This window comes from Typopeltis vanoorti, chromosome 12 (genome assembly GCF_054136105.1).
Source record: "Typopeltis vanoorti isolate ZY-2024b chromosome 12, IOZ_Tvanoo_1.0, whole genome shotgun sequence".
Classification (NCBI taxonomy): Eukaryota; Metazoa; Arthropoda; class Arachnida; order Uropygi; family Thelyphonidae; genus Typopeltis; species Typopeltis vanoorti.
Genome location: NC_143560.1, coordinates 64,698,450 through 64,724,775, shown reverse-complemented (window position 1 = coordinate 64,724,775; position 26,326 = coordinate 64,698,450). Strand labels below are relative to the sequence as shown.

The following is a 26,326-nucleotide window of genomic DNA, read 5'->3' as shown; positions in this document are numbered from 1 at the left end:
GTATTAATAAGGTCTTTGATCTGAAGTTAGTCTCAATAAAAATATTTATCTATCTATCTTCCTTAATAATGCATCTTGGTCTGAAGCATTAACTGAAAAAGGAATAAACATTGGAGCATTCTATGTGAATATCTTACGAATCGTGCCATCACCCACAAAAGTAATGGTGTCAAATGTTCCACCGGAAATTAGCCACCAAATAGCTCACGTCAAAATACTGTCAAAATACAATGCAGTAACAGGTAAAATCTGAATGCCACAAGCTTTTATCATTAGGCCTGAGTTTACACATATCAAAAGTTTTAGAAGACAGGCTTTAATGCAACTTTGGTGATAACACAATCGGCTCAATGCCTAAAATAATAAATACAGAAATAGATGGAGTATCTTACACCTTTTACATTACTGTTGCTGCTCTGTACTTCTACTGTCACGAAGAAGGTCATGTAAGGAGATTATGTCCATATTTACTCAAATATGAGAATCCAGCTAACAATACTACCAACCTTAATGGGGTCAGAAAACCAGAAGCATGAAGCATCCAACCAAAAAACAGAGCATCCTCAACAAACAAAAAATATCTCAAGCACAAAACTCTCAGTCAAACAAATACTGAGGAGATAAAATCAAGTGGAGCTAACGAAAGTCAGCTTTCGGAATAACCTCTGCCAATATTGTCTAAAAGCCATCCTAGAGAAAAGGAAATAGGAAATAGACAAGTAACAAACACATAGGAAAAAAATAATGAAGAGGATCAATAAAAGAAAAAAAAAAGCAGAAAAACAGCTAAAGATGAACCAGCACAGCTGCAACAGAGAATCTTTGCCTTTAAACATTCCAGAACCCTCCCAACAGCCTGTTGGTGATGGAAGGGGGGATAAGAAGATCAAGCTTCTTGAGTCCTCAGATGATGAAGAAGAAACTGAAAATGCAGATCTTTCTCACACTGAAGGCCATTAAGAAATTAGCAGCTTCAGAACTTTCTTAAAAAAGTTCGAGGCAGTTCACAAAAACTGCTGACAGCAGACAACTACACCACTGGTATTAGTGGCCTTATAACCCAGCTGGAAGAATTAAGAACCATTCTGGCAGGAAAGAAAGGAAAGAAAGGAAGAAAAACCATCAATCTCAGGAAAATAATATACCACATGATCAATGGGCTTGAATCCCAGCAGCATAATAATTATCAATAAAGTAAGTGAGGATTACTTTGCCAAACAAAATAAACCAGGATATAATGAAGCACCTCAGTAAACTTTATCTCACTAAACGCTAGAGGAAGTGCCACACCACTGTGAAATAGGCCCATCCTGCAGCATATCCTTGCCCACCAGATAGAAATAGTTATGCTGCAGGAAACTAACCTCCATTCCATCAGCAAAGTTTCAGATCAGCACTGGAAGAATTGGCCATGTACCATGCACCAATGTCCTACTATACAACTTCATGGATCAGGAGACAGTATTGGAATCCACAAAAAAAGTACCCAAAAATTAGGGATCATCAATACCGTCCCTGGGTGTGCAATATATGCACTCATTAGAACTCAGACAGGAAAGAAGAAAATACATATAATTAACGTATACATACTACAAAACGAACAGCTTGCAGTGCAGGTACTAGTGTTCATTCAAAACCACCTCACCAAAGTCAATGAGGACCACCTCATACTGGCAGGGGATTTCAACTGCACTCTCGATCCTGCAATGAATAGACATCAATGCCAGGAACATCAATTCTCACTAGCTCAGCTTCTCCAGGATGTAATCAATGACTATGAACTGACTGATATCTTCAGACACCTGCACCCACATGAAAAAGTGTTCTGGATGGCCAAAGGTGGTCCTACGAGAGCCCTATACCAGGCACGGCTCGATAGATACTATGCATTCATGCACACAATATCCTTCATAATACCCTTCATAAGGAGGGTTTATGAAGTGTCGCATATCATCCATCTCATGCATCAAGACCATCCATCCTTCTAATCATCTGCATCGCTGGATGCAAAGGAGGAGCATATTGGAGCTTCAATAACAGCTATGACAGGACACAGAATATCTCAAAACCTCCAAAAACTATGTCATCAGAGACATACCTACTTCCAAACAAATTTCTGACTGGTGGTCATTCTTTAAGGCTAAAGTCAGGTTATTTATCAAAAGCATAGTCACCAGAGGAATTTGAATAACTATTCAGTCTTAAATAATCTGTAACAAAGCAGTAATTGCATCATCCAGAATCTGAGGAATACCAATCCCTAGAAGCTACAATATACTTACATCTAGAGCACTCTTCAAGAGAAGCACAAATAAGAGCATAATGCAGGCACATTAACTTCACAGATGCACCTACAAAGTATTTCTTTTCACTGGAAACACTCCAACAAGAATACACCACTATTTCTGCTATAACAACAGATAGTGGAAGCATCATAGAAGATTATGATGAAATCCTCTTATATGCCTTGCAGTATTACAAAAACCTATACCAAGCAAACCCAACATCCATGGATGCTACTGATATAAATCTTTCTAATGTGAAAAGACTCTCTCACCAGCAATGTGGCATAAGACAGAACTCCCCATCATGCTACATGATTTGACAACTGCCTGCACCTCTTTACCAAAAGATAAATCTCCTGGTATAGACAGACTCACCCCTGAATATTACCAGTCCTTCTGGGAACAACTTGGACCTATCCTCTACAGAATATATGTCGAATCCAATAGCAATGACATCATCATCATCATCATCAGTGGTCCTAATAGGCACTTAAGTGCCCACAACCTTCCAACTATTCTCGGACTTCACAACAGTGACTCGAGGATAAGGTGGTTTGTCCTACACCTCCAGGAGTGTACTATATCTGTAGATGTCTGTGCCCACGGGGCCATTTTGGCTGTTCTGGGGAACAAAAAACCAGAGTTTCCAGGTGATTTTTGTGCTTAACAGTGTGATCTTCGGTTACTTTCATGTAAATATATAATATTGTCTTATGGCGACTGTTATTTTTATGTAAGTTGCAGTACCATGCTATAATAACTGTGATTGGTATGAAAAGTGTAATATCATCTTAAAACAACTATTATTCTTATGTAATTTTCTCAATGATCATGTAACCTCTCCTGACTTCAGAGAACCAAAACCAATCTTAAATAAATAAATAAATAAATAATATATATATATATATATATATATATATATATATATATATATATATATATATATATATATATATATATATATATATAGTAGGAACAAGATTTTCTTCGGAAATTAGGCATTCTGAATAAAAATCTATATAAATGTTCTTTAAGTATTCTGTTTTAATCCATTTGACTAATAATTTTATAAAATAATAATTATTGCATTATTATATTAAAATGAATAAACTTGAGAAAATAAAAAAGAAAGCCAGTTATATATTTTCTGAAATTGTGAAAAAATCCTTATATAATTTTTGAAATCACATAACAAACTTAGGCATCTTAATTATGTTTTGATTTGCAAATTATTTTGGAGGAATACTGAAAATAACAGTAACCTAAGAAAAATAAACATGTTTAAATCAAAGGATACAGTTACCAAAAAGCACAAGGATTATGAAGTAGAGAGAATAAATCATTCCTTCTTTGATACCCCCTTGTGACTCAATACCACTATACATCACTTCATTCCAGTCTTCTCCAGTCAAAATCTGGAAGAGAAAGGTTATATATATATATATATATATATATATATATATATGTGTGTGTGTGTGTGTGTGTGTGTGTGTATATACATGCACACTTTTTTTTTTGTAAGAGAAAATAGGCAATATTAAGGAGGGATATTGCTGATGATGGCAGTATTGTGAAAGAGTGGTTATTTCTCTTATTGAATAGGGGACATTAGGAAAGGGGGATGAAGTGTGTGTGTGTGCGTGTGCACGTACTGTTGAGACAGGTGAGAATGTAGTTACTGACTCATACATGAATGGAACAGTCATTAAAAGATGCAAAGGAATCTGTGGATTCAATGATATGTTGCAGTTTATGTATTCTAATATCAGAAGAATCAGGAATACAGGCAAATGATTTTTGCATGAGTTTAATGATGTACTCAAATTATTAGTTAGACTTGATTAATGAAGGATATAGTTACAGAAAGAGAGAATGTATTATGTTTTCAGTGAGGATAAAGAGAACAAGATAGGTGTGTGTGGGGGGGGGGGTTAAGTACTTGCTAATGATAACAAATGAATCTAGGCCAGACTTCCAGTATTTTATATTGAATTTTGCTGTCCAGTATTGTACAGTCTGATGTACTGTACTTTTAATGAAAAGATAAAATTAAAAATATTATTGTTAAGCAATTATAATTTTCAATATTCTTTTCAAATAATCCAACTTAAATTGATTTGTAAGCCATAAAAACTGACAATTCGAGGAAATTAATCATGTTTACAGTTTACGACGGCAGCATGGTGGTGACAGTCCCTTTCATTGGTTGCTTTTTATTTAGTATAAGCAATTTATTTATAATTCTGTACAGATATATTGCATTTGTTTATTTTCAAACAGTTCTTATTTGGACATTGTGCGGTCAGTATCAGTACAGTACGCGGATGCTATTTCAATAATTATTAAAAAATAATATCCCACCTTTTTCGAATGTGTGATATTTGGTTAGATTACTCAAAAGAATGGAATTTCATTGCAAAAAAATGGAATTTTATTGCAAATCAACATAACAATGAAGTTGAATGCAAGATCTGTAGACGAACGTTTAGTATTGCACATGGGGGACGGTTGGATATTACACAACACATTAACACTCAGAAACATAAATTGAGCATTTCGAGTTGCAGTTCCAAAAGTATTGACACTTATTTTGTAAAACCAAATACCAGCAATGAAAGAAAAGTTATTGTTGCCGAAATAACTATGGCATTTCATGGCATAAAGCATCATCATTCTTTTGGTCACCTATGTCCTGTATTTGGTTTACCAAAATCTGGCAACCCTAAATGAATCACAAAAAATGAGGATAGAAGATAGGAAGCAAGACTGTGATAGTAGAGCATTTGAAAGTAATAAGGTGTGAAATAGAAGTAACATGGCAGAAGATATAGTTAGTTGATGCTATAGGTCTGGGGATGTGAAGAAAGATGTAAATGGTATGCATTAGCAAATTAGCTCAATGGGCACAGGGTGAAAAATTATTATGAACAACTTCACCTATGAGCACATGTAGACTGGAAGAAAGAAAGGACACAATGGAAAAAATGACCATTCATGGAATGTTGTAATCTAATGTATACTATAGACTTACAATGAATGTTGTAATCTAATGTATTACAGACTTACAATGAATGTTGTAAGTCTATAGTACATTAGTAATGTAAATTGCCTAAGCGGTTTTAATTATATTTCGTTTTATTTATTTTTTATTACTTTTTATTTATTTCTTACATATCTGTAGACTCTACTTTAGAGACCAAACATGTAACTTTTCGAAGACAGCCCTCTAACAAGCTGGGAGGTGATCTTACACAGCAATGAAATTTCATTACACAGTAATAAAAATCCCACCTAAAGACAATCAAAGATGTCAATCCATGTCAGTTGCAAGATTTGAACATGCAGCCTGTTGATTGAATAACAAGTAAATTAACCACTTTGCCAGCCAGTGCAGTATTTAAATAATTACATAAAACAGCAGGGATAAAAAGAAATTATAGTCTTTATCTCAGAGGTAGCTATACATATACTAATACACATCAGATTTCAAGACTATCACCATAAATGATGATTCTGAAAACACGAGAAAGTGAATTGAAGCAGTATCACGGTGAGAGAAACTGCAATAGAAGAGCAATATATTGAAAATGGTTTAGAGTTTTTGTGGAAAGCAGTACCAGAGTGAATGCTAGACTGCATGCAGATCTGGTCACTTGGATTCCATGGGGATGAAGAAGTGGTGGAGAAGATCCAGAGGTGAGTGAGTGATAAGATTACATCACAGGTCTATGAAATGCTCCTTATGAGAACAAAATAAAGGTCTTTGGACTTAAAAAAACTAGCTGACGGGCAAAAAAAAGAGGAGACATGATAGAAGCATAAAAAGTATTAAGGAGGCTCTATAGGATTGACACTGAAGATTTTTTTTTCAGTACATGGAAGGAAGGGAGAGAACGAGAAGTCACCTGTGGAAATTGTTCAGAGTGTGATTAGCATGATGTCGGGACTAGACGTTTTGCTTTGAGGCTGGTGAATGGGTTGAATTGGTGGCCGGAGGTGGTTCTGAGTGCTTCATCAGTGAATGAATTTAAGGAAAGGCATGATTGGTACTGTGTACATAATGGCTAATTTGTGAATAACAGGTCTTAAGAGTCTTCTGACTACATCAAGATACCTATATAATAATAATATTAATGCATATGGTTGGGAGGATAAATTAGGTGAATAAAAATGATGAATATCATTAAGCAGAAGCAAAAAAGTAAGTGAGGGAATATAAAGAAAATTTGATCAGTAAACACAAGATCAAGAACTCAGCACAGGCAGAAGGGAAGCCAGAGACCAGAATGGTAAGGAAGACAAAATCAGATAATCAATGGAATATACCCAAGTAGGTCAAATCAAATCTCAAAGAGTTCTTTTACTATATGGGCAAGTAAAAGGAAGAATGATTATAGGAGGATAACTTTAAATTAAAGCAAATTGCAAGAAGGAGACAAAGGTTACCAATCTAAAGGGAAGAAGAAACAGCTGAATTACTGAGCGATTATTTTGTGAGGATGCAGCATGTAGTGGAGATAACAAAGTGACTGATGTGATGAAGGCTGATGTAGAAATCAAGGATGAACTGGAGATGCTTATGATAGTATCATAATGCAAATATGGCCAAGGGATTAGATGGGATAGTGGATTGTTTATTTTTGATAACTTAGTGTGTCTGCATGATTTCTGGTGTGATTTCTGAATGATTTATTATTATTATTATTATTACCCAAGACCCCATGGAGTCAAAGACTCATCTAGGAGGTCCTTATATCATACACACAGCTTATCATACTGTGCTTTAAACACCCTCAAATTCTCTGCAGACACCACACTCTTAGGCAAGGCATTCCAGTCATTCACAACTCTGCATGAAAAAAACCTGCTTCTCACTCCCCTACTCACACCCTCTTTATACAGTTTCCAGGGATGGCCTCTGGTTCTCCCCTGATCGCCCACTATTTGCTGTAGAACCTCTCCAACATTGATCCTATAACAACCCCTTCCTAACTTGTAGGTCTCTATCATATCGCCCTTCTTCCACCAAAGTCTGTAAATTGCATCTTTTCAATCTTTCCTCATATTCAACATTCCAGAGGTCAGAAACAACCTTAGTCAGTCACCTCTGGACCCTTTTCAACATCGCTTCATCCTTTTGAAAACTAGGTGACGAAATCTGGGCACAGTAGTCCATGTGTGGCCTAATCAAAACCTTATACAACGGAACAAGAATCTCCCTACTTCTACAAGTCAGTGTCCTCTGCAATGGGATACAAAGTATACACTTGGGGTGGAAACTTTAAAGGAGGTAGAGGAGATGAGAGATCTGGGAGTGGTAGTGGACAAGGGTCTAACATTCAGGGGCCACATCGCACAAGTTTGAAGACATTACACAGGATTATGACAATGATGCAGAGGGCCCTGACAAGCAGAAATAAAGAGGTTATAATGCCATTGTATAAGACCTTGATCAGACCTCATATGTATTATTGTGCACAGATTTGGGCACCAGGATTTCACAGTGATAAGAATATACTGAAAGAATACAGAGAAGATTCACAAAGGTGATCAGATGTCTTTGGAATGTGGACAGACTGAGAGAATGTAAATGCAAAGCCTCGTGAATATTAGGAGGAGGAGGAGGCGGGGGGTGGGATATGACCGAGACATATAATCTAGTCAGGGGTTGTTATCACATTGACATGGAAGAGATTTTTCAAACAATGGGAGAGAGGGGTAGAACAAGAGGCCATCACTAGAAACTGTATAAGAAGGATGTGAGCAGAAGATTCTTTACATGGAGAGTGATTGGTGAGTGGAATAAATTGCCTAAGTTTGTTGTTAATGTAGACACATTGAATCAGTTTGGTTGAGCATTGTGTATAATAATGTGTACCTCCCATGATGAAACTCTGACTTCAATGGAGGTCGGATAATAATAATATTTTATGAGCTCTGTATATTTTATGAGCTCCATTTATCTGTCTACTAGAGATTTGACTACATCATATTTCTGACAAGGGTGATGATATGAGTTAGAATCAATGTATATAAAATTTGTCTCAAAGAACTTCCAGAATATATTTCACTTAAGGAATCCAATAAATCTGGTTTAGTTAACCACACATTATCTACAAATCAAAGGAGTCAGTGGAACAAAACCAAAGTGTTACATAAAAGTTATTTTCTTCTGGAAAGACTGTACAAAGAAAGCTGTGAAGCACACATTCACAATCCAAATCTTAACACAAACGCTTGCTTAAACTTGTCCAATTTTGGGAAATTATACTGACTAATACTCACCATTTATCTGTTCCATAAATTGTAATTAATTAATTATTTATAGTTAAGAATATTTTATTAACTAATTTATTTTATTTTAATTATTTTTGGATATCAATTAATGCAGATGGAACTATTCTCATGAAGCCAATTTTGCATATAATATCAAGCATCTTTGAAATAGTAAGAAAAAAATAATTGCGCTTTCTTCTCAAAGCACAAAGAAAGAACATTGTAAATTCACCCAATGAAAAAGAAAATACTAGATATTTGTCTTCTGTTATCTGATTTTTTTCTTGTAGTACAAAGAAGAAATCAAGCATATAACATGGGAGAATGCAAAAGGGCAAAAATCTGTAAATTGATTCAGTGGCACACTCAGGATTTAATCTCGGAGGGGACCCGAGTACTCATAACTTAATCTTGGGGAGGGGGGGGGAGCAGAGATGAGTAGACGATTTGAGAATACACACTACGCATTGCATGCGACCTATGACTAAGCATCTGCAGTGATCGCCAATACATGATACCGGTGATCTCTGGACCGGCTCGGGCAAACAAAGTATTTCCCGAGCACTACTTCGTTTGCTTTGCGTACACAACAGCCGTGTTTCCCGAGAGCCAGAGGGTATTCCCACCTTAAGTGACCACTAATTCATAAGTACAGTAGTATAGAAATAGAAGACATGACACAACAGAAATAAAAATAATAATAATATTAAATTTCATTAGGAAAAGATTTTTGGAAAATTTTCTAGTCTTTTTTTTCCCTTTTTCTTTTGGGGGGGAGCCAGGGCCCCTTGGCCCCCTCCCTGAGTGTGCCAATGAATTGATCACATTATTACTAATAGAGAAATTATGTCAGAAAAAATTATTTATGTAAGAGTTATCATCAGCAGATATAACGACATATTCTTCTATACATGCCACTGTTGAAGCAGCTAAACCTTTGCTACTATTTTACACTAAACTGAATGGGCATGTTCTCCAAGTGATTTACATTTGTAACAGTTTTATAACCCCCCCCCCAAAAAAAGAAGATTACGTAACACATATACTCCTTTTCTATTAAAATAATTCAAATCGTCTTTTTCAAGATAACTGTATCAAATAATTTATAATTTTTCGATAATAAAAGTGAAACTGATCATTATAAATTAAGAAAGAAGGTTACCAGCACAGCAAGAAAAGCCAAATCAGATTATGAGAAGAACTTAGCCAAGGAGATCAAGCATAATCCCAAAGAGTTCTTCCACTATGTGGCAAGTAAAAGGAAGAATGACTTCAGAAGGATAACTTTAGTGGGTACTGATGGTATTGATGTGACAAATTTAGACGTAACAGTAGGCTTACTGAGAGTGATCACTTTTCAAAAGTCTATCACCTAAGTTAGGATATCTCTGTACCTGTAGCAATAACTAATGTGAGAATTGAAGTTAAGAAATCAGAGGTACTTAGTATTTAAAATGAAAAGCCAAACGGCTAGTTTTCTGGCAACTTAATAGATATTAAAGGGATAAAAATCCTATGTTGTTATATAGCCAGTAAGTTAAACTCAAGATCGAGAACTACGATCTATGAGTTTCAATGGCGAAAAACTATCGGCGAAGGCAATTTGAAGCAAAGGTGGAGCAAGCTCCCTCACTATTCTTGATATTCTTTCATAATGTAAAACACAGCTCCTAGGAGATGTAATACTGTCATTACATTATGAGGAGAGGTCACTACCCAGACCGGTTTCAACCTTTTTTGAGGTCTCATCAGTGAGTAGGTAGACCTGGAAGATATCAAAGCTTAGTGAAAAGAACTTACATACCTTCACTATACAAATGCCATAAAGGTTGAAACCGGTCTGGGTAGTGACCTCTCCTCATAATGTAATGACAGTATTACATCTCCTAGGAGCTGTGTTTTACATTATGAGAGAATATCAAGAATAGTGAGGGAGGCTTGCTCCACCTTTGCTTCGAATTGCCTTCGCCGATAGTTTTTCGGCAATGAAACTCATAGATCGTAGTTCTCGATCTTGAGTTTAACCTACTGGCTATATAACAACATAGGATTTTTATCCCTTTAATAGGTACTTAGTATATTGCAAAATTTAAATGCAAATACTACTGTAGGTTTAGACGGTTTTAAGTTGTGAATGAAGATATTTTATGTTATACTTCATTCACATTTAACATAATCCACCATGTCATAAGCAAGACTTGTAAATATTATTTGTTGTTAGTCTCTTGCTTGTATTATATTATTCATATAAATGCTTTGAGTTTTGTTTGTTATTAATTAATTATTTAATCTTAGAATATGTAATAATAATAATGAAAAGACTATATAAATATGTCATTCATTTTATTTAGTTTACTCTGTAAAATTTATTATAAGAAACTGTGTGTATGCAAATTTAAATCTATATTATATGAATTGTGATATATCCTTTTATTTCTGTATGTAAGAGTGATTTTATGTAATTCTTCTAATTGGATTTGATTGGCTGCTGAAGAAGAAACGGAGTTTATTTTATTAGCTCGTGCTGAGAACGTGAGCTACTGTGTATAAACAGAGAAGCCAGTGGATATAAGCTGAACTGATTAGAACCGATTTTGGCAGGAAGAAGGAACGTTGTTGATTGGAAAACGAAAGTAAAGAGAGGAGAAGCCTTAGAGAGAGCATAGAGACCAGTTGTGTGTATCAGAAGGGGGGGTTGAAATATGCCGCAAATTGACTACGAAAGGAACGGGAATTAACAGGCATCGTGAATTACTTCTATGGGAGTTCTGATACCCCAATATTTTCCAAGTGGTAAGTGGAAGAATAGTGCAGAACCGAAGTTAATACATAGAAGAAAATAAGGAATTAGTAGATAACTGAAACCTAGTGCATCAAGACTTGTATATTTCTGTGTCTATAATTCAGTTATTATAGTGAAAGATTTCTTTAGAATTGTGTAGCCATAAAGTAAAAGTCTACAAGAATTTCAAATGTGCCTTTGCAAATTCGATGTGTAGAAGCAGTAATCCGGTAAGAGTTGTCCTTTCTGTAACCTGTGAAGCTATAACTGTTAACTCTGTCGGATATATTTTAATCTTAGCTGTGGCGTTATGTCGATTAATGGTCGAATGTTAGATGTACTGAAGTACTTTCCCCTCGAAATAATAAGCGTCATGTTGTTCTATTAAATGTGAGTTGAGAAAGAATAAAGTATAGCCTGTCATAAGAGATTAATTATTGTAACATCTGGAAGGTCGAACTTTTAAGAACTATTTTCAACTTGATTGACTGAACATAAAGAACTGATAAATGAATGTTTGATAATTTATGGATTGTAATTATTCTGAATACTTTAAACTGAGCTAATATATTTATGATATGGTTCATCTAATTGGTTAGAGTGAAATATGTCAGAGAAATACTAATGCTTTGTGAATTAACAATTGTTAACATTAGTCATGATCCTCAAACCTAACTGAGAAATTATTAATGTATGAATGTGAATTCTTATAATATTTTAATTGGATAACCTTTTGCAGATAGTTATACTTAAATATATATATTGTACTTTTCCACATTAAATGTTTTCTTTTGTTGAGTTAAACTTGGTGTTTGCCTGAATTTCTTTCATTGCACCCCTCATAAAATTATTCGGACCTTTATGGAAACCTTAAATACTAGTAATAGCCTCGGCCTGAAGATAAAGTGATAATATAAGTTTAGTTGATGATTGATTCCTCTATATTATTTAGACCATAGATTGCCAAACTTTTTCGGGCTGTAAGACATAAATTTTGTAATACCCCCCCATTATAATACATTTGAATGTATTCAAATTACATTTGAATAAAACTGTTATAAAACAGTTTTATTCAAACTGTTTTATAACAGTTTGAATAAAACCATATTTCAAATATTTGAGACAGAATAAAACCATATTTTAAATACTCAATACTGTACTGTCGACATTTCTTCTTATATTCAGACAACGAAGTAATAAAATTTGCATAAATATTCACAAAATAAATGATTTAATTTACACTTTGTATGACTCCACTTATCTATCACACTTTCAACTGATGATTGTTGGCAAAGCACACAAAAAATAATGAATCTTATTCCTAAACCACTGGTATTTATAGATTTGAAATCTAGCTCGAATAAATTGCATGCATTGATTTGTTTGCGATACCATCATACTTGTGCTTTGAATAAGTCACTGCAAGCACCCATATTCCTGTCAAAACATGCTGAATTGAGTGAATTACCTACGTAATAGTTGACCGACATACTACGAGTTAAGACTCATCTGCTGCATGGATAGACTAAAGCCTGTTTGGCACGATCAATTTTTACAATAGCAAAAAATGAATAAATTTTTTAAGTATATAAAAAATAGAAGTTAAAATATCCTGTATGATACGTTCAGTTTTTTCATTGATATAGAAAATTGACATCTATTTTTATCTGACATGGTAAATTTTCAAATGATTAAATAATTGAAATAGAAAATTTATAAAAAAATTGATCGTGTAAGACGGGCATAAGATGAATTAAAATTTAATATTTAAATTTTAAATGATTATCTAATTGCAAAATCATGAAAATAATTATTTTTTAAATATATATTGTTAATTTCTTCTATAAAGAGCCACCGACCCCTAGACCACCCCCAAATGCTTCTGATCCCACTATAGCCCCCCTAGAAGGTTTCAGTGCCCACTGGGGGGGGTGGTACCACCCACTCTGGGAACCTATGATTTAGACTAATCTGAATATAGGGTGGTGCAGTATAATATAAATTTCTTTATATTCAGATGAGCATCAATCAACAACTAACCAAGTATAATGGAATTAAAGAGGTAAAGATAAGAATAAATATCCAACATAAATGAAACAGTTAGCTAGGTGGGACGTTCCAACAAAATGGCGCAGTCGACAGGATATGAATTCACTAGTGTAAATTAAGTAATTGAATTCTTGTGTGATAGTAGAAGAAGTAATCCATAAAACCTTTAAAAAAAATAAATTAAGTGAATCACAGTGAGCAGGTTATGAAGCAGAATCAGGCAAAGAAAAATATTATTTTAGAATTAACATTATAGGATTTAAGTTTGAAGCTGATAATTTAATATGGCTGTTACTTCCAGTAAGAGAATGGAAGATAGTGAGTTTTTCCAAACTGTAAACCCCCAACAAGTTTTTCCTCAATTCTCGGGAGAAGAATCAGATGATGTACTATCTTTTTTTTTCTTTCGTAGAAAAGCTCAGAGAGATAGCAAATTCGACTGACTTTCAATTATTAATATTGCTGAGAAGTAAATTGACTGGTAAAGCAAAAACATTTTTGTATATTCATCCCCAATTCTTAAAGAAATGTTAGAATATCATGAATTTAAAGATGTTTTGATTTCACAGTACTCTAGATTAAGAAGTATTGGTCTTAATTTATGGAAACAACAGAGAACCACACAAAAGGATAAAGAAAGTGTCAGAGATCTTTACAATCGTATATTAACTCTTTCCAACAGTTTAAACGTGTCTAATGAAGATAAACCTCATTTAGATTGGGCTGTGTTAAAACAGTTTCGCCAAGGCGTAAAATTAGAATTAAGAGAGACTGCCTACAAAAAGAGAATTAACACTTTGGAAGAATGTTTTAAGGCTGTCAAGGAAAGAGAACAAATAATTGGAGGCTTTTTTGTCCCTCATCCAGTGTAGGTCTTGTGAATGTTGTAAATAAGACTAGTTGTTCCTCGAACCAATCTGAGATTGAAAAGAAAAATAAAGATGAAAAGGAAAAAGGAAAGAATATTGGAGAAAGTCCAAGTAATGTTAATTACATAACTGAAAGTAAAGAGCAATTCAACAAAAAGCTGATGGCAGAAGTACACACCCTAATTCACCAGGAAGTAAAAAAAAATACAACAACCAATAATGGATAGTCTTAATGAGATAATGAGGCAATTAACAGCAATTACTGTAAAGTCTCAAGAAGACCAAACCCCACAACAGATAAAATTAATAAAATAATTAAACAAGAGGTGTAAAAACTAAATCAACCCATTTTAGCTAGTCTAGATAAGGTGATTCAAGGACTAGAAATTGTTAAACAGCAAATACCCATTGTCCCTCAACCTCAGACAGACAGAGAGAACATTGAGATCCTCCCAAATGTTATAGTTGCAATAAAATTGGACATCTTGCCAGGAATTGTTTCTATAACAAAAGAAATTATTATTATTATTATTATTATTAAACAAGACCTCATGGAGTCAAAGACTCATCTAGGAGGTCCTTTTATCTCACACACATCTCATCATATCGGGTCTTAAACACATTCAAACTCTTTGCAGACACCACACTCTCAGGCAAGGCATTCCAATCATTCACAACTCTGCACGAAAAAAACCTGCCTCTCACTCCCCTACTCACACCCTCTTTATACAGTTTCCAGGGATGACCTCTTGTTCTCCCCTGATCTCCCACTATTCGCTGTAGAACTTCTCCACCATTGATCCTATAACAACCCCTTACCAACTTGTAGGTCTCTATCATATCTCCCCTCTTCCTTCTCTCCACCAGACTCTGCAAATTACATCTTTTCAATCTTTCCTCATACTCGACATTCCAGAGGTCAGAAACTACCTTAGTCAGTCGCCTTTGGACCCTTTCCAACATCTCTTCATCCTTCTGAAAACCAGGTGACCAAATCTGGGCACAATAGTCCATGTGTGGCCTAATCAAAGCCTTATACAATGGAACAAGAATCTCCCTACTTCTACACGTCAGTGTCCTCCTCATCATTCCCAGAAGTCTTTGTGTTGTCTTCACAATTTTGGCGATGTGTCCCCTAAATTTTAGATCCTTATCCACTATCACTCCCAGATCTCTTATTTCCTCTACTTCCAACAATATATTCTCACCAAGCATAAATTCTGCATCCCATCTTTGTTTTCCAAATTTTAAAACCTTACATTTTGCAACATTGAACTCACATCCCCATTTGCTTGCCCAATCACTCAATTTATTCAAGTCTTCTTGCAAGGCCACAACATCTTCACTACTCTTTATGGTTCGTCCCAACTTTGCATCATCTGCAAACAACTGAATATCTCCATCCAAATCTTCGCCAATATCATTAATATACAAGTTAAATAGTAATGGCCCTAAAACAGATCCCTGAGGCACTCCACTAGTGACTTTCCTTTTCCTGGATATTGCACCTCCATACACAACTTGTTGATACCTATCAGATAGCCAGTCTCCAATCCAATGCACTAATCTAATATCCAACCCCATCTGCTCTAGTTTGACTGTCAACTTATCATGAGGTACTCTATCAAAAGCTTTTGCGAAATCCAAGTATATTACTGTGTATCCTTCTCCTCTGTCCAAGGAAGCAGTCACTTTATTGTAATAAGTAAGTAGATTACTAAAACACGACCTCCCTTTAGCAAATCCATGCTGTCCATCAAAGATTATACCATTGTTGTCAACCCAACTCTGGATCCTAGTTCTCACAAGCTTCTCCAACAACTTAACCACAACACCTGACACACAGATAGGCCTATAGTTTGATGCTTGAGTTCGATCACCTCCTTTATGAAGTGGCACAATCTTGCCCTCCTTCCACTCTTTAGGGACTTGACCAAGTGCAAGACTCGTATTAAAAAAATATGTCAAGGCAGGGGTGTCAACTCTCTGGCACATTCCTTCAGAATATGCGGTGATATATTATCAAGTCCCACAGCCTTATTTACATCTAGTTTACTCAACTCCCCAAACACCTCTTGCTCACTTACAGTCAGTCTCTCCTCCCCATCATCAACTGCTCTTAATCTCTCCATGAAATCACATTCACAAGATTGAAAGATCTTTATGAACTGCTCATTAAGTATCTCCACCACACATTCTGCAACAGCTGTCTTTATACCATTTCCTCCAATCAATGTCATCCTTCCATAATCATTCTTTCTTTTGCTGGCTACATATCGAAAGAACTCCCTAGGATTCTTTTTAGCTTCATTAGCTAACTGCTGTTCATACCTCTCTTTAGCTACTCTCACCAACCAAGTCACTCTCCTTGCCTGGTCTTTGTAGAACTCATGAAATTGGTTACTTCCACTTCTCTTATGCTGCCTAAAACATGACAACAAATTACTCTAATAACAGATGGCATTCAAAATTTGGACACATACCTCACAGAAGGTATAATAGAATTCAGAAATCCCCCAATTTAAATGAACAATTGGTGAGAATTAGAGGAGATATCCTAGGCTCTAAGTGTAGCATCTTATTAGATACTGGATGCAATGCCTCTACCATTAGAATAGACTATTTCTTAGAGTTAAAAAAACAAGTTATGGAAGAGCACAACCAGACTGAGAGAATCTGTGAGAATTCTTACTCTCTCAGAAACTTAGAAAAATAATTTAAAGAAAAATAAAATAAAAAAAATTTCTCCTCTTAGAAAAATTACAGGAGAAAAATTCTCCTGTAATTTTTCTAAGAGGGAAATATCCTAATGAACAGGAAAAGAAGTATCAGAAGAAATAGTAATCATATGTATGATGGAAGAAGGCGACAGACAAAGGTGTTTTATTTACCAAATGGATTGGAACCGCCTACTAAAGTAAAGTCATCTGTAAGTAAATCAACTAAAAAGGATGGTGATGTAAATTCTGATGTGCTTTATCAGACTGAAACACTACTAGATACTGATGAACCATCACAGCAACAAATATCCATAATTAAGTCAGATGTTGACACTGAAAATCAACTAACAGTTAAAGTTAATTTTGGAAATACAAGGGAATGAGTGATCACAGAAGGAAGACTAAAAGAATGGATTACCAAGACAACTGAGACTAAGTATTAGTGACAGAGAACAGAGTTTCTACCCTGAAAAGACATTACCTCACTACAGGCACAGAGAACAAATGTTTCCTCATGTTAGAAACAGCAAGGATCCAAGAGGAAATACAGAGAGAAATAAAAATATAAAACATGACAACAAATCAGGCTTGGTTCAACCTAGGAACTATTTAAGAACTCAAAAAGGAGATGAGAAGTCTGATTCCTCCACCAATGGATCTTATGTGAAAAATATTTCTTTAAAGAAAAATTTTTCAGAGAAAGAGTAGGCCTTTGTTCAGTTGTGAATGAAGATATTTCATATGTTTTAATACTTCATTCACATTTAACATAATCCACCATGTCATAAGCAAGACTTGTAAATATTATTTATTGTTAGTCTCTTGCTTGTATTATATTATTATATAAATGCTTTGAGTTTTGTTTGTTATTAATTAATTATTTAATCTTAGAATATGTAATAATAATAATGAAAAGACTATATAAATATGTCATTCATTTTATTTAGTTTACTCTGTAAAATTTATTATAAGAAACTGTGTGTATGCAAATTTAAATCTATATTATATGAATTGTGATATATCCTTTTATTTCTGTATGTAAGAGTGATTTTATGTAATTCTTCTAATTGGATTTGATTGGCTGCTGAAGAAGAAACGGAGTTTATTTTATTAGCTCGTGCTGAGAACGTGAGCTACTGTGTATAAACAGAGAAGCCAGTGGATATAAGCTGAACTGATTAGAACCGATTTTGGCAGGAAGAAGGAACGTAGTTGATTGGAAAATGAAAGTGAAGAGAGGAGAAGCCTTAGAGAGAGAGCATAGAGACCGGTTGTGTGTAACAGAAGGGGGAGTTGATATATGCCGCAAATCGACTACAAAAGGAACGGGAATTAATAGGCATCGTGAATTGCTTCTATGGGAGTTCTGATACTACAATATTTTCTAATGTAATAATAATAATAATAAATTATTTTGGCATAAATAATATATCAGCATGTAAAAGAAATGTTTCAATAATTGAAAATAAAACAAGACATTCTTGATGTATTCTACACTATAGCTTGAGGTACTCTGACAAAGTGTTCTCTCTTTTCTTTCTCAATAGCAGTGACAGTAATCTAAGCCTTTAGCTTTTTCTCCAGCTAAGAGGATTATTATCAAATATTTCTAAGACGTAGATTTTTTCAGAAATAGCAACCAGCACTAGCAGTAGAAGTAGTAATATTTAAATTTTTTTTAAGAAAAAGAAACAAAAATAATGCTACTGTGGTAAGAATATAAACAGTTTTACATGGTGAAAATATCGCATAGTATTTCTAAAATTTCAAATAATTTCAGCAGATAGCAGAACAGCTGATTTTAGATTGCAAAGAAATAGTACAGAATTAGTTGCTTCACGGTACAACAATATTATTGCCTTATTTCTTTTGTCAAAACGGTAAAATGAAGTAATAGATTTTGAATACTATCTGGAAAAGCTTTCAAACCTGTAGAAATTTAGAGTAGTTATGTAATTGAGTTCCAGGTGAAGGTAAGGAAGGGGGGGGGATAGCATTAGAAAATCTTCAAAAGGAGCATAAATTTTGAATCATTCAGTATATGATATCTTTCATATTATATTTTCGATATATCTATGGTGGTTAAAAACTAGATATTATTGTAATGTGCATTCTAAAAAAAAAAAAAATGATGAAGGTGAAGAATCCCTGCTAATATATCATTGGATATAAATTTTTGATTCTAAAAAGATTCACAATCAGAAATCAAGAAATGCAATTTAATATTATTTGTTGTTCATAAAAACAAAACAAAAAATAAATAAAAATCAGTTTCTAAAACTGAAATGTGAAGATCCATATAATGGTATTTTGTTGGGAAAAAAGCAAAAGGTCATATTTATTTCACTAATATTATTTAAAAATATAAATATTTGACATAATATTTTCAATGCAAACATTTGAAAATTTGCGAAAAAAAATTCTTTCTGTATTGTAAGTAAAGTGAATGAACAATGAGTGCAACTGTTCCATTGCACTGATTTGAAGAATAAAATTCAGCAAATTTACTATCAGTAAATAGATTCATTGCAAAGGCTAATCAGTGGTCATTTCAGGATTGATTATTTTCGCACATGTGAAATTCGTTTCAATTTAATGTTTTGAATGGTGTAGTTGTTGCAGTGTTGTTGTTGTAAGCAGCAACAACATTTTTCGGTTCAAAACACTTGGAACAAACCCCTAGTAGAATATATGTGAGGAACATTCATAAGGACTTTTAAACTTAAGGTGAACCAGGCAGTAATTTTCCTCCCACAAAACAGAAATAATGATCAGACAACATACACTCATACATGATTTGTATAATATGATTAGAGTAATAAATTAGTCCAATTATATTTTACAAATGATATTAACGGATATGCATTAATTACCAAAAGTACACTTCAAGAATCCAAGTCACTTGGCCACGGCATATGGCTGCATTATCCGACATAACACATAATGATGGATAGAATGGATATATATATATATATAAAATGAAGATTATATATCAGCAAAGCCTTTACCTGGAATACTGTGAGCAAGGCAATAGGAAAGGAATTAAAATTTTCTGGTGGTGTACCATCTTCGAAATTGAAGCTGTAATGACAGAATAATGCACATTACACTATAAGAAGATAATACATAATCAAAATTTCCACAGAATATCTCTAGAATAGAACATAATATACATTATTATATTCGTCATGACATATTTAAGCTTAATGATAACTGTTGACTAAAATTAATCCAAATATCAGAATCACTCTGAGACAGTCATACCATCAATAGCTATCACCAAATTAGTACTAATCTATTAAAACTTCAGAATTTTTCATAATTTATTTTTGTAACAACATATCACTTAAAAATGCTCAATAGCTCCCACAATATGTGGTCTCAATTCTGGGATGACCAGATATTGTAAATGATACATAATGGCTAGTCCTTGTAGATAAGCTTATACGTTGGTTAGACATACCTCTAATTTTTTAGGAAATGACAATGTAAACTATATTATTAATTATAAAAATTTTAATTCATAACTACCTATATTTCAGCAATGTCACATTTCCATCTTCAGGGATCACAAAACAATCATATGTGCATGCACACACTCACACTAAGCAAATAAGGCTAAAGAAAGGCAACTGAAAGCAACTGTGTTGTCCAGAATGTTGTTAATGCAAGGAGTATTAAGGATTTTAAGATTATATATGATAAATATGTTGTTAGTTGAATGAACACCCCCCTCTCCCATAATGAGTCTGCCGACACCATGGAGGGTGTAATAATAATGATTTTTTTTTTTTTTTTTTCCCATGGTATTATTACACCAGATCATAGAGGTCAAATTCATGTAAGAGTTCACATTTGGAAATATTCATACAGTTTAACAAATGCATTGATGATGCTTCCTCGATGTTACAGATTTTGCAGGTGGGGAAGACTTTTATGCCATTGCTAAACTTGATTAGTCTTGCGTGGCCAGTCTTGAGGCGAGAGATCATAGTAGTGGCACTGCAATTGAACTTGGAGTTGATAGTAGCTCCTTGATTTTCTGCTGAGTACCAGTGGTGAGTCATGTCCTGAAGAATTGTTCTTTTTATGTTTTCTTTTTGGGTGGTTTTAAAAAGATCAAAATCTGTGGTATCACTTCATGTTGCAGCCATTTTTGCTACTTCATCTGCAGTTTTGTTTCCCTTTAATCCCACATGGGATGGGATCCATTGGAAGATTATTTCGGAATCCTTATGTAGTTTGTTTGTTTTTTTGCTATGTCTCTAAGTATTTCTTGATGGCTAGTGTAGCAGTTCTTAATAGCTTGAAGGGCTGCTAAGGAATCTGTGAAAAATATAAACTCCTTTGGGTTTTGTTTGTCCAAATATTGCAGTGCTGTGTTAATGGCTATTAATTCTGCATGGTATGAGTTGCATCCAATACTGTTAGTTGCTTTTAGTTCTATATTATGAGAGCCATAGATCAGTATGCCACTCCCAGAATTGCCATTTGGATTTTTGAAGCTATCTATGTAGATCTTTATCGAGTCAGGTCCATATTCCATTATTTTTGAAAGGGCTAATGATCTCAAGATTTCAGAGTTTTCTAGGCTTTTTTTCTCATGTTTCCCTATTTCAGAGTTGATAACTATATTTTTCCTGTCTTGATTTGGAGGAAATGCTGGGTAGTCAGCTATTTTATTTGGACAATCCAAGGGAATTTTATTTTCTGATTTCATGCATTGTTGATATTTTCTTTATTCTGTTTGTTGGTTTTCAGTTTTTAAAAAGTTCACTTGTTCTATGATGTGGAAGGTTGGCTCTTTTTTCCACAAATTTGGTAAAATTTTCTGCACCCCTAATTTTTAAAAGAACAAGGTTGGATTCGAATTCTGCTATTTTTCCAGGAGTTGTATTCCTTAGTCCACATATGATTTTAGCTGCATCTTTCTGAATTTTTATAAGCTTGTCTAAACTGGTTTGTGATGTTTGCATCCAGATTAGTGAAGCATATTCCATTATGGGATGGATAATAGAGGTACATGTGACTTTTAAGGTTTTAGCATCGGCTCCCCACTCTTTACCTGAGATACTTTTCATGATATTTAGTCTTCTTTTTGCTCTGACTGCAACATTATTGATATGTTTATTGAAGCTTAGCGATGGATCCAGAGTAACTCCAAGGTATTTGGAGTTTTCATTAAATGTAATTAGTTGCTGTTTAGCTTAATCTTTGGTCTCCACTTTCTGAGGTAGTTGTTAATAGTAAAAACACAGATTTCTGATTTAGTAGGGTTAATTTTGATTTTTTGGTTTTCACAGTATGTAGCTAAACTTTTAATGGCTTTGTTTAAGTGACCTTCTGCTGTTTTTAGGTTGTTGTGAGCTGAGAATAGGACCAAATCATCAGCAAACATAGCTATTTTTGTTTCTTTATTTATATTTTTATCTAAGTCATTTAAGTAGATGGAAAAAAGGAGTGGGCTTAAAATGCTGCCTTGAGGGAGTCCCTGTCTTTTCACTTTCTTGGAAAAGGTATTATTTATTCTAACTCGAATTGTTCTATTTCTTAGAAAGTCATAGATCCAGTTATAATGATAATAATAATAACTGAAATCCTAAGAAAATATGACCTCAAAACTAGTAACAAACCACATAAGAAATTGGCATCTCTTACTCTCCCCCGCCCCTGCAAAGACCAGCCACTTCCCCTAGACCTACCTGGAGTATACCAGGTCCCTTGTGGTTGCAAACTGTCATACTATGGCTAAACAGGCAGGACAGCCAATATCAGGATATCCAAACACAAGGCCTAGATCCGATTCCACCAATACAGCCACTCAGGTCTTGCGGACCATGTATTGGACACCCACCATAGAATATGTTGGAAGAAGGCCACTTTATTACACTGCAGTAAGTGCAAATACGAAAGATTGTTCCCTGAATCAGCCTCATCTCTGAAAAGCTTCCCAAACCTCAACAAATTTGGGTGCATGAGACTGCCCCAAATTTGGGAAGCTTACATTTTAAGATCATCAGCCTAAGATCATAAACCAAGACAACCCAATTTAGCCTGCTAGGGATCACCTTTAGGACTCTAGGACTGACTTTAGTTGCCTTTCTTCAGCCTCATTTGCTTGGTGTGAGTGCCGACATGCATATATCATTGTTTTGTGATCCCTGAAGATGCTAATGTAACATTGCCAAAATATAGGTAGTTATTAAAGTTTTTATAATTAATAATATAGTTTATGTTGTTATTTCCTAAAAAATTAGAGGTATGTCTAACCAATGTATAAGCTTATCTACAAGAATTACAATCATCCATGGAAATTCCATCGCACGCAAGGCCTGTCAATATAGCAAGTTAAAGCTTAAGATTTCAAGATAACTAAATCGATTAGCCTTTCTAAAATGCTGCTGGGATAATAATGTGATCCTGAACTGTGTAAAACTAAAATATCGATTTACGTCACCAAAGGCTCTCCGCATACACAGACATGCTAGCTTTGCTCTTCTATGGAAGCAGATTGTCGCCACCTGCATTCTTCTGGCCAACACCCCCTCCATCAATGAGTCCAAAGACTCATCGAGGGAGGGCGCCTGCTCTTCAACTCTCTCTCTCTCTCCACTACTCAATCCACCACGAACAACGAACTGCAACTACACCAACGCTATCTACTGCCCACCACCACTAGTATTTTCATAAATAGTTACAAACATCCATGCCCATGGCAGGATTCAAACCTACAGTCTTTTGGCTGGAGTGTGGATATACGCTAACCACTCAGCCAACCAGGCTGGCTATAGATGATACGCACATACAACACATAGCATATGTGTACAATACTCTGATGCAAAGTTAAAGTGAAAAGACCTCTGTCTTGTGGCAGGTAAGTGAAAAACTGGAATGCACTCTTCAATCAAATGTAGCTGGTTAAGTGAAGGACAAAAATACTTAGGTAACAATAATGGCAACATCCCCAAAGCCTATAATTGCTCCGCTGGACACAGATGCACAACTACTTCAGACAGGTGCCAGGTAAATGAAACAACATACAGGAAACTTCCTTACACAGAGGAAGACTATTAATCATCAATCAGATAGCTTCAAAATTCTAATATCTTGAAGCTTTACTCCACAGATCCAAAAGTCAATCACATGATTTCCTTCTGAATACTACTCAGCACTCTGCAAGCCAATCAACAAGGGTGGCCAGGAACCTAGTCTCCCTTGAAAACAAAATCACTGTATTCAGGATCATCATTCTCCTCAAGACGCTTCAAACTAATCAGACCTATTCAACAGCACATGACTACATTCGAAAACAATGTCACAAGAGAATTCATGTTATCTACAATCCTCTAAATGCTCAGTGCACCATCACCTCCAGGACTATCTTCATTCTATTGTGATGCCATACAACACTGGAAAATGACAGAGCTTCATCACATACTTTGATCATCTCAGTCAGCCATGCTTACAGAGTATCTGTCCTAAAACAGAAACATTAAAAGTCCCACAAATAGCCAACCTTTCCTCTTCCTTACATAGAACTGTAGGAAAATTCTTCTAACCCAGAACCAGAAGTGGAAAACCTCAAGTTTATTCCTAAAGAACTCTCAAAGGAAAATAACAATATGAATAGGTTCCAACCGCTATTACAAAACCCCTTTTAGATATCACTAAACTCAAAGAATCCAAATTTCAACTAGAAACACTTAAGAACCTACTTTTCAATTTGTTTCATCTGAAATTCCCCTCTACCACTTCTATCTGTGATATTTACGAAAATATAACCTCCACCTAATATCAGTACATCCAGAAGCATCCTTTGCATACAGATGTGTCATTCAGTTTCAGTAGGATCTCCCTAAAATGGCCAGATGCAGACATACAGTAGAGGTTTTGGCACAGTATATTAACCAATCCAATTAAGTTTACACAAATTCTGAGTAAGAGAACTGGATCTCTGCCTCTTTCGTAATACTTCAAGTACCTTGGAGTGCACCTATCTGACCTGTCTGTCAATGAAGAGATCATCACATATGCATTGGATACTGCCTCTGTAACCACACATGCAACCATGAAGACTACTGGCAGCTGCTGGACAGAGCAGAGAACACAGAATATGCACCTCTCTTTTCATTGTTGTTAAAGCTTAAGTTTTTACTTAAGGAACACAAAGAAAACTGTACTCTCTTAGTCATTTGCTTGGATTCAGTAATTAAATCCAAGCTCTGCTGATGGAATATCATCAGCAAAGAGAGAGAGAGAGAGAGATCAATTCAACACAGAATGAAACCTAAAGTATCTAAACAGTACTCTTCAGCAGACCAGAGAAGATGACATTACTTTTCTAATGGCTGAAAAGCCCCAAAACTGCAGTATTACTGATAATATAAAAATAAAAATATAACGTATAAAAAAATAAAAAGTTGAAGACAATATAAGAACTATAATGTATCCTCAATTATTTAAACTGTATTAACTTCTGTATCATAATATGGACCATCCTTTCTTTCATTTTGCCTCATATATATATATTTGGTAGGGAGACTAATCAAGACATGGAAAGAAGGAAAGAAGAATTCCACAAAAAAAAAAAAAAATTACTTTGTCGCTGATAGGAGGAATATGGCACAATACAATGTAAAAAGAGTGCTAAAATGGAGACAAATGAATAATGAGGATACTAAACTGAAATGAAAGATTACCTTTATGTGTTACACTGATGATAACACAGCATTAAAACATTTAATATCAATTTAATTTAGCACAGTAATTATGATATTACAGTTACTGGATCGTAAGTGTTGTCACAAACCTGTTGCACAACTCAAGCACTTTGAGTTCACTAATGCAAAGGAGAACCTAGTTCAATGTGGTCCTTGTGGACCAGAAATTGCATCCTATACACAGCATTCTCAATGGCAGAATGTAACATGTGTGAAGGAATGTTCATCACAGTCAGTGATATGTTGTCCTTAGGCTACCAAGTTCGAGACCCAACCATGATAGACGCTGGCCTTCAGGTAACCCCACAACCAAAAATTGCATGGAGTAAGTAATATCAGGAAATTAGGGGGCCATGCAACTGGAAAGAAGTGACTAATCATTCTTTCTTCTGTGAAGTGATGCAATAGAACCTACTGTACTGGTCGTGCAATGTGGGGAGGTGCTCCATCTTGCATAAAATAGTCTCATCCTGACATCATTATTGCTTAAGTTACAGCTGTCCAACATATTATGATATTTCCATGTGGTAATGGAACAAGTTACTGGTCCTGTCAGAGTGATGTCCTCAAAAATGAAAGGCCTTATCATAAAATTATTTTTGGTGAATGTAATGGAAGTTCCTAA

The 26,326-nt window shown here is 34.8% G+C and overlaps 1 protein-coding gene across 1 annotated transcript in view; it reads right to left on the bottom strand.

The window, feature by feature from the left end:
• Positions 1-26,326, bottom strand: part of LOC150100847 (voltage-dependent calcium channel type A subunit alpha-1-like) — a 1,659,894-nt gene that overhangs the window by 1,191,882 nt on the left and 441,686 nt on the right. The window contains exons 18-19 of the mRNA XM_090401918.1: positions 19,990-20,062; positions 3,583-3,700 (exon numbers count right to left, since the gene is read on the bottom strand). Of these exons, the coding sequence (XP_090258044.1) occupies positions 3,583-3,700; positions 19,990-20,062 (191 nt within the window). The remainder of the gene's footprint in view (positions 1-3,582; positions 3,701-19,989; positions 20,063-26,326) is intronic.